The following is a 13,381-nucleotide window of genomic DNA, read 5'->3' on the forward strand; positions in this document are numbered from 1 at the left end:
ATCACCACCAGCAAGCCAAGTATCCATATGCATGCCAGTAGGAAATTCCACAAAGACACATCGCCTATTATGAGCAGCTGCTTTAGCATACAGCATTTGCATATGGAACGGAGGAATCATCTCATCTTGCAAGCCAGACAGAAAGAGGATTGGCTGCTTAATCTACATTTAAGATGGTCATACATGAGGGATCAGTAAACTTCTGATATCAGCAAGAAAAGTGGCTCACAGAACTTTATTGATTTTAAGGCACTGCAACTGCTACTTAGCAAGGGAGTTTTACAGCTTTAAAAATCATGTCTTATTGGTACTAGCATTGCAAGAGGTAATATCAATACAGATTTTTACACTTGCCAAAACCAAATATATGCAAACTGGCTCAAATACTTTTATTTCACCCAGATATTCTGCATAGGACCAACAATTGAAGATCCCAGAGCAGGACAGTAGTGGAGAAATCCCAGGGGCCAAGTGAGTGCAGAAGCACAAAACCAATGAAGCAGAACCAGACAACACCTCAACACAAAAAGCAAAAAAAAAAAAAAGCATAGCTTTTTAGCAGCATTCTCAGAAACACTCTTAAACAAAGTTACGATGTTTACCACTTTACCTTTAAGATCCTTATGCCTACAACTATTGTGCATAGGTGAAATAAAACTAGCTCAAATGAAGAAAGGAAGGAACTTAACCAAATCAGAGAGTAGAGGCTGAGGGCGTCCCCCAATTTAAACAAAGTTGTGCTGAGGTCCAAGCACACAAAACAACACTTAATCCCAGTATATCCTCTCTTAAAAAAGCCATAAAGCCCCATGTATGCACTCTCAACTCCTGCTCCTGCGTCGATCCTTCAGACCATTACTGCAAAAGTTCAACATATAAAGATGCATAATTTATAATTTAATCAGAATGAGACAACTCAACCAGCCATACCAACATTGGATACATCAAGCATTTAAAACATTAAACACCAAAGATTTCATTATACATACTACAAAGAACAATTGGAATCAGAAAATTCAAAGTGCTACTTAGTTAAACAACACTCCTAGAAAACCCTCTAGCCTTAAAAGCAGCTCCATGTTTTCGGCTGTTGTTCAGAAGTAAAGTGCGTTCCCTTTCCTTTTCTCGCTTCTCCCTTCTCAACTGTTCTTCCCTCAATTCTTCCAATGTCTTTTTTCCACTCTTGTTCTTCTTCTCCTCTTTGACCCCTCTGTGACCCCTCTTGAATGGATAGCAGAAAAAAGAAAACACAGCAGCCACTTATGGAAAACACAGCAGCCCATCATTCTGATAAAAATAAAAATAAAATAAAAAAAGAGCAAGTACCATTACTAACAGCAGCCCATCATCCTGATATCAGTACGTTGAAGACCTACAACGAAATAAAAAATAACTCAAATCAACTAACAAAGTCTATATTACCTCTGACGAAGAGCTATCATCATCCAAGGCCTCAACTTGAGAGTCATTAGGCTCTTGGGGATCAGAAGACCTACCAGAAAATATAAAAAAACTCAAATTAATCAAACCAATCACCTACAATTAGACAAATAATGCAGCAACAACAAAAAAACTCAAAAATAGCAAATGAAGAATTAGTGGCAGAAAGGTACAACTTCATACCTATTTAATAGCAGTGGACAATTTCTTTTGTCATGAGACACTCCAGTTTTCCCACAACCATTACAGCGCCTACCATTTTCACGTCGCTTTCCTTTCGACTTTTCTTTTCCTTTCTTAAGTCTTTTTCCACTCCCTTTAAACTTAACTGGATCCGGCTCATTATAACTAGCATCACAAGTAACACTCGGTCTATTAGAAACTCCAACACAAGAGCCAGTACTACCAATGTTTAAGATGGCCTCAATCTGGTCACTAACAGAATCCATGGCCTCACAAAATATTTGTCTTGCCTCATCATTTAATATGGCCTTATCAATCACATATGAGTATCGGTGGAATAAAGTACTACGTTTTTCAAGCAATGATTTGTCAATATTTATCTCCACACCAGAGTTGTCCACCACAACATCATCTTTAGCAGATCTAGTCCATCTCCTCAAAATGTATTGATCCGGCAAGATATGGAGTTGACGTACCTTATGTAAAAATGATAAAATATGGCTGCATGGAATTCCTGCACAGTCGAACATCTGACAGCTACATGATGCAAAGTCCAGAGACTTGTCATACATAATCTCCCGAACTCTCCCACTATGATCATCCATGTAACTTTTATAAATGCAATTAGTGACACTCTCTCTGATAAGCTCTGTGTTATAGTTGTAACTCTCCCACAACTCATCTTGAAACTTATAAAAATATTTGCGCGTGTAAATGTCAGCCATTTGCTTTTCCATCTTAATAGGGCACTTAAGTCTAGGCTTCTCAGTGATATCAGTGTGATCTGCCATAACCTCATTTTGACGCTGTCGTAAAAGTCCCCTATTGAATTGAATCATGAAGTCCACCAAAGAATTGGTCTTGGCCACATATCCCTTGAAGAATGAGTGCCCACTTTCTGCTCGTTGACTACTAGACATGTCAGCTCTGAAAACATGGTTTACATAGGCTGGCACCCATTTAAATCTAATTTCATATAGTGATTGCAGCCACTTATTTTCTTTTAACCCACTTTTTTCAAGAATATCCTTCCACCTTGAGTCAAACTCATCTCTACTCTCTGATGTCCAAACACAACGTTTGAAGTCATCCCAGTAATCAGTATATTTGACCGTGTCAAGTTTCTCGGAGAATTTATTTAGAATATGCCAGCTACAATATCTGTGAAATGTGTTGGGGAGAGTTTCTCCAATTGCTTTTGTCATTGCTGGATCTTGATCAGTAATAATCATCTTAGGAGCATGACCTGGCATAACTTTCAAAAATTCTCTGAATAACCAATTGAATGAGTTTGTAGTCTCATCACTCAAGAATGCCCCAGATAAAATGATTGTCTGGCCATGATTGTTTACCCCCATCATTGGTGCGAATATCATCCCATACCGATTAGTGTTGTAGGTAGTGTCGAAGATAACCACATCACCATAGAAACCATATGCTTTCCTAGAATTTGCATCTGACCAAAAACAATGAGTTATCTTCTGTTTGTCATCTGCTTTGATCTTGTAAGTGAATCCAGAATTTCTCTCTTGTTCCAACAGAAAATGGTCCCGTAACATGTTTCCATCATGCCCCTTCAACTCAGCACGCTTATCTCTGCGATAGTTGTACATATCTTGCATTGTACAACCAATGTTTTCAATTCCTCCTGATTGCACTCCAAAAATGTCAAATTGTCGATGAGGGGGTATGTTCACCATGCTTAGTTGTTCACTTAATGATTTTTGAGCACTTGAAAATCGACGACGAGACTTCATCAAGTGGCGTCTTCGTGGGCTTACCAAGGCATGGGTGTGAGCCTCATCAAAGATGGTGACTACAAATCCACCTACTTTCGACTTCACAATTATCAATCTCGCTTTACAACTTTCTCTTCCTACTCCACGACGCCTTTTTTCGGTACCTTTCAATTCTTTTGGGCCTTCTCCCTCTTTATTGCACACAAACTCCTTCCTTGTGATCTCATTATCCTTACCCTTCTTAATTGAGTGACTTCGAATGTCAAATCCAACATTCTGTGCATATCTAGTGTAATAGTGTTCAGCTTCTTCAACTGTCTGAAATTGTTGACCTTTGAATGGCTTCAACTCATTGTTTTCTTCATCATTGGCATTACACATAAATGAATTTCCTTCTGACTCACTTTCCAATGGAGCTACCATCTCATTAGCTTCTACCATTACCATCTCATTAGCTTCTACAACTACCATCTCATTAGCTTCTGCCATCACTGCACCTGCATTTTGAAAACCCCAAATTCTAAGAATAAAAGCCCAAATAAATTGAATACATGGAGCTATCCAATCCATCTAGTGTTCATGATTTCATATTCATATAATTTAGAAACATTATAGAATTGTACAAGACAATTCAGCAACCAACAAGACTAACCAAAATTGTACAGGACTAACCAACAATGCAGCAACCAACAATGCAGCAACTCTTTCAATACCAAGCATAAATTGTACATGTGTTCATGATTTCAGATTTATATAATTTAGAAACATTATAGAATTGTACAAGACAATTCAGCAACCAACAAGACTAACCAAAATTGTACAGGACTAACCAACAATGCAGCAACCAACAATGCAGCAACTCTTTCAATACCAAGCATAAATTGTACAAGACTAACCAAAATGGAATTACAAAGAAAAAACACAAAAACCCCAAATATCTTGATTTTTCGAAATTCACAAATCCCCAACCCTAACTCCCAAATCAGTTTGAAACCATATCCTAAATATTTCAAGAAAATCTCATCATACAAATCAAAAAACCAAGAAGAACATACCTCAAACTCGTCGCGAGCCTCCCTTCCCCGTCGCCAGCCTGGCCTCCCTTCCCCGTCGTCAGCCTGACCTCCCTGTCCCGTCGTCAGCTTCCCTTCCCCGTCACGAGCCTGGCCTGCCTTCCCTGTCGCGAGCTTCCCTTCTCGACGGGTGGGTTTTGCGTTAATGGATCTCTTGTTCGTCTGTTCAGCGCCTCAGTTTTCAATTCGCATTTTCTCTGTAGCTAGGCTGTTCTATTACATGAGTTGGGGGGTGGGTTAAGGGGGTTCGACTGTTGCGTTAATGGATCTCTTCTTCTTCAGGTTCAGCGCCTCTGTTCTTCTTCAGGTTCAGCGCCTCTGTTCTTCTTCAGGTGTGGGTTTTCTCTGTAGCTAGACTTACACGGGTTGGGGGATGGGTTAAGTGGGTTATGCGGGGTTAGAGAGAGTTAAAATATCCACTGTTGGATCTCATTAAAAGAGATCCAACGGCCAGCAAGCAAGTCCCGCAAATAGGCTGGTATGCGGGATCCCGTAACTGAAGCTTCCTATATATATATATATATATATATATATATATATATATAGGGCAGTGCTTGGATGCTTAGAAATGAGCATAAATTTGTTCTCACAACTAATCACATGAGTCTATAATGGAGTTCACCATGAAAGAAAAAGTGGTGGACCCCATCAATGACTCATGTGATTGGTTGTAAGGACAAACTTGGTACTCATTTCTGAGTACCCAAATATTTTCCTTATATATAACATCTGCCTTTAGTCTCCATTTTGAATATTTGTAAAACCTTCAAATAAATTACACCTTATACAAAATGAGTATTTTGAAGTTATTGGGTTAGTTTAAGTGGTGAGATCAAATGGGATAATGAGTTATGATTAAATAAGAGACAAACTACAAGACCAAATTGATCATTTATTATTAATTATAATAATGTATTTAATATTTCCTGTAATTAATTTGGTTCCTAACCAAAGAGACCTACCACTGAAACCTACACTCAATATCATATGTGATCAATTACAAATTAAGAGAGTTTTTCTTTAAATACAATACATAATTGAACACAATCCCATAATTCTGAAGCAATTGACCGACCAATCACATGATTCACATCCGAAGCATTTTGGTCAGAAAAAGAAAACGTGTTTTGTATCTCAAAGTTAAGTGGAACTGTGGAACAAATAATAATTTTTTTTATTAATTTTGGATAAACTTTGTTTCCGTGTTTATATCCAAACCATATGTTTCCATAGATAATCAAACACGAAAGATGTCCATCCAGGTTGACCCCAAATCCGAAAATGACATTCATGTCCCTACCGAACCAAAATTTGCATCCTATTAGACTTCTTTTGCATCAGGCAGCTTATTTCTAGACAAGTTTAAATGCCATATAGACATTAGGGATGGCAAATAAGTCATCTTGTATTATATACTGGGTTCATGTCCGAATAGTGAATCTTAATTAACCTAATTTGTTTCATTATTTATATTAGATGACAAGATATCAATTTAATATATTTATTAATTGTGTTATATTCGGATTGGCACCACATAACTTGTAAAGTACAAATTCAACAAGATTAGGACCCTATCTAATATTCATTTGATCCATATGCTAACACAATGATACAATGAAAAAAGAATTATAATTCTACAAGATTCATATAATATTAAATCGATCGATAAATTAAAAAGTAAAAGAATAAAATGCTTTTTATATAATTTCATGTAAACAAGTTTTTATATCATAATTGAATTGTTTGTGCTTAACACTAAATTAAGAAATTATTATGTACAACCATAGCACAACTATGTGGTATAACCAATACATATATTATAATTTTTTTTTGTTGAAGAAAACAGCCCTTAGACTCTTAAGTCCTAGGCTTTATCATTCATTTAAACGGGTACATCATATTGTAAGGCCGAAGAAGCCAAGATAGACTCTCCTCAAGCCAAAACAATTGTTGTTGACACTCTAAACATACTAATGGTTGTACATAATTAAAACTACACCCTACACTTATAAATTTGGTCATCCATCCATCTTTATAACATGTGAATTAATTACAAAATGTGACAGTGGTGATTGTACATGATAATTTTCTAACTAAATCAACCTAGAAAAACAAATATAATTAATTTGTTATTTCTTTTATTTTTCATGTAACTATGATAATAAGAAATATATTATTATCAGATAATTCGATAAAAATCACTACAAAACCGATCCATGATTACCTTTATTAGTTTATCTACTAAAAGTTATTGAGATGAAAACCCTAACTTCTCACCAACCAAAAAAGAGAAAGAAAAGAGAAGGACTTGAAAATGTGAAAGCCAACACCAACCAAGATCCAGGAAAAGAGACCCAAAAAAGTAGAAACGTTATCCGAAACAAGGACATAACCGTAATTTCCCGCCATAGACCCCGCCAACAGGCAGCAATGGAACCACCGCGTTCTCCTAATCCTCTACTAAATCCCCAATTCCTCACATTCCCCAAATTACCCCTACATTTTTCCCAAATAAAATCCCCCTCTCTTCTTCATTTTCTCTGCACACAAAAAACACTATCTCTTCCCCCCAACCTCTGTGTCTGACTCTTCGCTCGCTCGCTCGCTGATCCTTGACTCGGCTCGACCCGCGATCACTGACCCGGCCGAGTCACGCGCAATGACTCGGCGGTGCTCCCACTGCAGCAAAGACGGACACAACTCGCGCACGTGCTCGTCGCGTGGCGGCTCTTCCGCCGGCGGCAGCGGCGGAGGCCTGAAGCTATTCGGCGTGCAGCTCACCGATGGCTCGATCATCAAAAAGAGCGCCAGCATGGGGAATTTATCCTCTGCTGCGGCGCACTACCACTCCTCCTCCTCGCCCAACGCGGACTCTCCAAGCTCCGACCCGCTCCGCGACCCGCTTCACGTGCCCGATTACTTGTCCGACGACCCTGCTCATGCCTCCTGCTCTACCAATAACCGTGGAGATCGCAAAAAAGGTACTCATTTTTTTTCCAAACTTATTTGATGGTTGTTCTTAGTGCTTTTCTTTTATTAATTTAGTTATTTTGTGTATTTGTTTGTATATATACAATTTTATTATATGTATACATACGTATATGAACTACTACCTACCAATTGGTTTTAGAGATTTAGATTTTGATTGAAATATATCTGACAAAATAACATTATTTTTTTATGTATGTACGTTTGCATTTTATATAATAATATATATATTTGTTTATAGCTTTGCGTATAATTGAACGGAAATTTATCTGTGCTTTTCTCGAGGAAGATGAGCTATTCTTTTCAAGTTGACTTGGTCTTGGTTTTTTTTTTTTTTTTTTTTTCATATAATCGAATATGTTTTTCTGGGTTCTTTTTCGATCCTTTTCATTTGGCTTGCATGTATTGGAATTAGCTTATTAGCATTAGAATAGAAACTAGGTAACCTTATTGACGTGTAAAAGTAGTCTTTGTTCGTGTGTTACTTTTGATTTTAAGTCATAATCTTGATGATCCTACTGTATAATGAATAAGTTGGAACTCATTGGTATGTGGGTTTCATTTTTTTTTTCTTTCTTGAATTCGTGTGCGTCTATAATGCTTTATATATGTGTATCTGTGTGTATGTACTTGGTTCCGTTGGTAAATTTCCGAGAATTCTTTTGGGTGACCCCTTGAAAATGGGCATTAGATAATTCTCTTCTTTTAAATTTGGTTGCTTGCAAAGCAGTTTGTGTTTTGTATTGCTTTGGAGCTTAGAGTTTAATGATCTTCTTACAAGTTCTTATGTTTGCATTTTCCATACCTCCCTAAGCTAATGCATACATACAATTTGACGGTTTTTATGATTTATATGTTAAACGAAAGGCTGCATTCAAGAGAAGAAGTTGGCTTCTTGTGTCTCAAAGCATCACACTTTTTTTTGGCCAGGCTCAAAGCATCACACTTTAAGTCTTCAATCAATGAAAGAACTTGCATGTATAATGTGACATATATGAAAAATTACTAATCCGCCTATATCATCATTGGGTAGTGGATTGGATAATAGGTTTTACTATCTATGCAACTAATGTGAATTAGTCTAAATAGAGTTAGTAGAAGTTCGTCTCAATTCCAAACTTAGCTACGCCTTAGATGTTTCAGTCTAACCTAGTAAATAGATACTTTATGAATCATTCGAATTAGATCGGGTTTTCACCACTGCTGTCCTTATATTGGTACTTAGTGTTCAAATAGTAGGTTGCAAATATTTAGACTCACAAGTAAAGAGGATAAGTAAAGGCAAACTATGTGAAAATAGATGATATAAGAGTTGAAATATTATCCCTAGATGGAATGAGAGAGAGATAAGAGTTAGGGAGAGAGAGAGAGAGAGAGAGAGAGAGAATGGTTCTTGGGATGTTTGTATTTGGTGATAGTATTGTGCTAAATCAGTTATTTTTTCATACAATATCAAAATATATTGTAAAAAATCCTTGACTTGTATCCATTAGAGTTTGCTGGGTTGTGCTATTTTTTTATTTTATTTTTCTTTTCTGACTGTTGACTCATTATGCACATCATTTCAAGATTGTTGAAGATACTGTAAAACAGCTGGAACTATAGTGCATAGTTGAAGAGAAAAATTAAAACGGCAGCATTGTTAGGTTATAAGTAGAGTTCCCTGTAGGATCTTGGTTGGAAGATCCAAGTATGATGGGGATTTATTTGTTAATGATATCCTATTTCTGTTTTAACATTGTAATCTCTTCCAGATTTCTTTTACACCTGTCATCTTTTATTTTCCAAAAACAATGCAAGAGGAAATTATGGAAGAGAGGGGATCAATTTGTGTGTACTTACTGAAGAAAATTGCTGCCATGACACAGGGTTTTATTTAAGTTGTCACTATTGTTATTTTCCTTAATTTTAAGCGATATGTAACTTGTTCCTCCTTCTTCAATTTGCCAAGTCCTCAAAATACCTACCTGAATTTTGCATACTCTCAAAGAAGTGTCTTTCTCAAGTTACTAATCTTGATTTCTTGGAGTTGCCTCATTAGAAATTAATTTAGAGAGTAGAGAGTGTATAAGGATCTTGAAGGTTGACATTATCTAGTGGTTTAAGCTTATGCAGTTAGCATTTCACTTCCATTGTGATTATCCAAGGATATGGTATTCCTTTGATCATATTCTGCACAAAGCATAGAAGTGGAATTTGCTTATAACTTAGAATTCTGTCAATTTTTCACATCTAGGTATTGGGTTTGCATTAAATTTCATGAAAATGTATTTATTGGCATTGGATCCATTGGCAGACATGCTCTCCATCAGGATTATTCAGCCAAATTGGAGGCAACTATTTGCCCTACGCTCTGCAATATGAGGTGATTTCTGTTGAAAATTTCTTTGTTTGTCGTGCATATAATAATAGTATATAAATAAGCTCATGGATTAGATTCATTGGTCTTGCTTTTTGGAAGTACTTCGATTCCACCCTATTTCTGAAATAAAAAATAACGATTGTTCAGTGCTACTGGGGTGCCCAATTCATTAAGTCTGTCAGCTTAGATTCTATAAATTATTTCTGTTATCTTGTCAGAGCTTGAGTTGACTGATGGTTGTTTGCTTAAAATTATCGTAAAATGTACTAGTTGCTGCTTGTGGGATATGACATAGAATAAGAACAATTACAGTTGCATTTTCTCATCTTCGTAAAATCCACCATGTTTTCTGTCCCACTTTAGTTTTTCTAATTGATCAACTGTTGGGGCTTACAGTTATCTGTATTGGCTTTGGTTCTCAGGAGTCCCATGGACAGAAGAGGAGCATCGAATGTTCTTAATTGGTCTCCAGAAATTAGGGAAAGGAGACTGGCGTGGGATAGCACGAAATTATGTAACAACTAGGACTCCTACTCAGGTTGCAAGCCATGCCCAGAAGTATTTTATCCGGCAGAGTAATGCTACCCGAAGAAAGAGACGGTCCAGCCTATTCGACATGGCTCCTGATATGGTGTGTCTTGCTTTGTATTGTTTTGTTTTCTTCACATTTCCACACACAAATGTTAGCACCCAATCAGACACAAATGTGGCTTTCCATTTGTCCATTTACATACACATACGTATCTAAAACCCGAAATATTTCGGAAAACATAAAGGTATATTGTTATGGCACCCTTCTCCTTATTTAAAAGGATTTAGTTATCAACATAACATGATGCAAGGCATGGGATTTACCTATTGTCTGTTACTTTCTTTTCGGTGCCATTCTGATTGTCACTTTGTAATTTTGGTCAAAGAAATTGGTGCTAGATTTTGCCATGAAGGTTAAGATATGAGCAGTTAAAACAGTGATATTAATAAATAAATAAAAATTTTGGGTTGACAAGTTTGCTATTTGTTTGTCAGGCCATGGATCCACCACCGGTGCCAGAAGAACAAATTTTTCTGCCGCCTTCTCAGGAAAGAGAGTCTGAAGATGCAAATTCACTGCCTTCATTAAATCTTACCCTGAGCTCAGAATGCAAACCCATGGAAACCACACATGAAGAAATAGTAAAAGAACCTGATGAGCCTGTAATGGTGTCGAACGGGTTCCTGCCAATGGTTCCCGGCTTCTTCCCAGCTTATTTTCCGTACCCTTTTCCAGTATGGCCACAAATTGCAGTCCCTCTGCAGATAGAAGAAAAGGGTGGGGAGGCCTCTCATCAGCAGGTGTTGAGGCCAATTCCAATCCTTCCCAAGGAGCCTGTCAATGTTGATGCATTGGTGGGCATGTCTCAGCTCAGTCTAGGAGAGACAGAGAGAGGCCATAGCGAACCTTCACCTCTCTCCTTAAACCTTCTAGGAGAGCCCTCAAGACAGTCAGCATTTCACGCAAATGCGCCAGCCAGTGAGCCGGAGTTGAGGAAGGGCAAGAGCAGTGCAATCCAAGCAGTCTGAATTAGGGAAATGGAGCTGGTAGCATCGGTCTCGCACTTGTCAGGCCGTTTTGTACAATTATATAAGGCATCTTCTATTTCTTTCTTTTCTTTTTTATTAATGGTCGGAAAATCAACTGATAAATAACATAGGGTTAGAAATATTTCGTTGGTAAAATTTATTCGTTCTAACTGTAAACAACTAGAAATTCGTATTATTGAATGAATTTGGTAATAGATCAGCTAGCGCTAGCTTTTGTTGATGAATTTTAAATTTCTTCTCCATGCATTCTCGCAATACAAAGTTTAATAATGTTCTCTTGTCAAGACAATCTGTTACCTTGCAAGGTTTAGGATCACGGGACAAATATTTTAACAATAATTAACTATAAACTCTTTTAGGTTCAATTATATCCAAGGGTTGTCATTATATATTTATCCAACATGCATGTAAATATCTCTTTAACCTCTTCTTTGCCTATAAATTGAACCCTCTCAACACATGAGAAGGGTTCACAACCCTAAACACTTACAAAAAATCTCAAAAAGAATACTCAGAAGCTCTTGCATGTTCTTGCCTGACTTAACTATCGAAATATAGTTAGCTGGTACCATACCGGTGCTACTTTCAATGACCTCTTGTTCATGCAGGTGACTTCCACAAGTACTATACCCTTGAGATCATCCATAGCTAGAGAAGATCAAAGAGAATACTTGATTCACTGTTTGAAGTTGTATTGACGCACCGATTTTTGCATCAACATGCATATATATGAGATCTATATCTTCTTAACTAGAAGCAAATGTGAATTGGGAATTAAAAGAAAAAGAATTAATCAAAAGACTAACTTGATTATAATGGCTCATTATATATAATTGGCATAGAAGTTTCAGTTTGATCCTAAAAATTAATTGATTGATCATCAAATTCAAATAAGTATTGCAATTTAAGTATGGGAAATGATTTTGTCCCCCAATTTTGTGCCTTAATTTGATATGGCAATTTTATGTTATACACTTAATTATTTATTTGCCAAATCATATTCTTACTAAGCAAATCGTTTTTGGTTTATTACTATTTTACCCCTTAAAATACAACCGTAAATCTAACACCTAGTTCATCTTATCTTTAATTTGCTGCTCAATTTCTTCTAATCTGGGTTATCTTCTTCCTCTACAAACAGAAAGATGATGATTAACAAAGACCTCCAAATCATGCACCCCTCTAGCTAGCTTCTAGATCTTGTTTATTGTTTTCCCGGTTTTTTTTCCCTCTTTACCTCTTCTTCTCTTAATCATTCCAATCCTTGATCAAAGCTTATGAAATTGCAAAAACTCTTCTATCTTTGATTTCTTTGATCAATTTCTCACAACATTTTGTTTTTTAAATCAAAATTCTCATTGCAATTTTTATAACTTTTGGATCAAAGTTCTTATCAGTATTTTTTTATCAAAGCCTTTTACACCATATTCTTTTATTCTCATTGGTTTCTTACATAAAGGTCTCATAGCAAGAATTTAAGTTGAAATTCCTATGTTGATCTCACTCTAAGATAGTAAGATACATGAGATCAAGCCAGAGACAATATTTCCAGAACCCAACATGTTTGACGCTTACCCATGTACCAAACACTAACCAATTAAGTAGCTATACCTTCCGATCAAGTCTGGCAACCAAGTTGAAATCATCAATTATAATTACATACAAATTGTGAAGTAAACTAATTCTAAAGAAAAGTTACCATGTGAGAATTTAGGGTTCTACATTAATTTTAGCCTGAAAATATTTTATGGTTTTTAATTTGGAGTTGAAATCTTTATTATATTATTTGATTTTTAATAAAGCTTATTAGAAAGGTTAAAATAGTCATTGTGAAAGTTTTAGTTGACATGGCATTGAGGCACTCTAGCACTTTCCTTCAAATATGTAGTTTTCAGAATTTCGGGGATTGATCGTTCTAATTATTCTAAATACTGCAAGGATATAAAAAAAAATTGTCCCAGCTAATTTAATGGTTATGCATGGTTGTCACTTGTCGGCCATTCTTGATGGGACGG

At 36.5% G+C, this 13,381-nt stretch overlaps 2 protein-coding genes across 2 annotated transcripts; one reads left to right on the forward strand and one right to left on the reverse strand.

The window, feature by feature from the left end:
* Nucleotides 1-1,032: 1,032 nt before the first annotated feature.
* LOC147287308 (protein FAR1-RELATED SEQUENCE 5-like) lies at nt 1,033-3,851 on the reverse strand. The gene is made up of 3 exons (XM_086240899.1): nt 1,624-3,851; nt 1,423-1,492; nt 1,033-1,221 (listed from the first exon to the last, which is right to left on the reverse strand). Exons 1-3 carry the CDS (start codon nt 3,849-3,851, stop codon nt 1,033-1,035), a joined length of 2,487 nt encoding a protein of 828 aa, XP_086097025.1.
* Nucleotides 3,852-6,961: 3,110 nt separating this feature from the next.
* On the forward strand, nt 6,962-11,590 carry LOC147287309 (Homeodomain-like superfamily protein). Its single transcript, XM_086241906.1, has 3 exons — nt 6,962-7,416; nt 10,208-10,416; nt 10,812-11,590. The coding sequence occupies exons 1-3, from the start codon at nt 7,095-7,097 to the stop codon at nt 11,343-11,345; spliced, it is 1,065 nt and encodes a 354-aa protein (XP_086098032.1). The 5' UTR covers nt 6,962-7,094; the 3' UTR covers nt 11,346-11,590.
* The last annotated feature ends 1,791 nt before the right edge of the window (nt 11,591-13,381 follow it).

The sequence above is a fragment of the Dryas octopetala genome, chromosome 4, assembly GCF_963921425.1.
Source record: "Dryas octopetala chromosome 4, drDryOcto1.1, whole genome shotgun sequence".
Lineage (NCBI taxonomy): Eukaryota > Viridiplantae > Streptophyta > Magnoliopsida > Rosales > Rosaceae > Dryas > Dryas octopetala.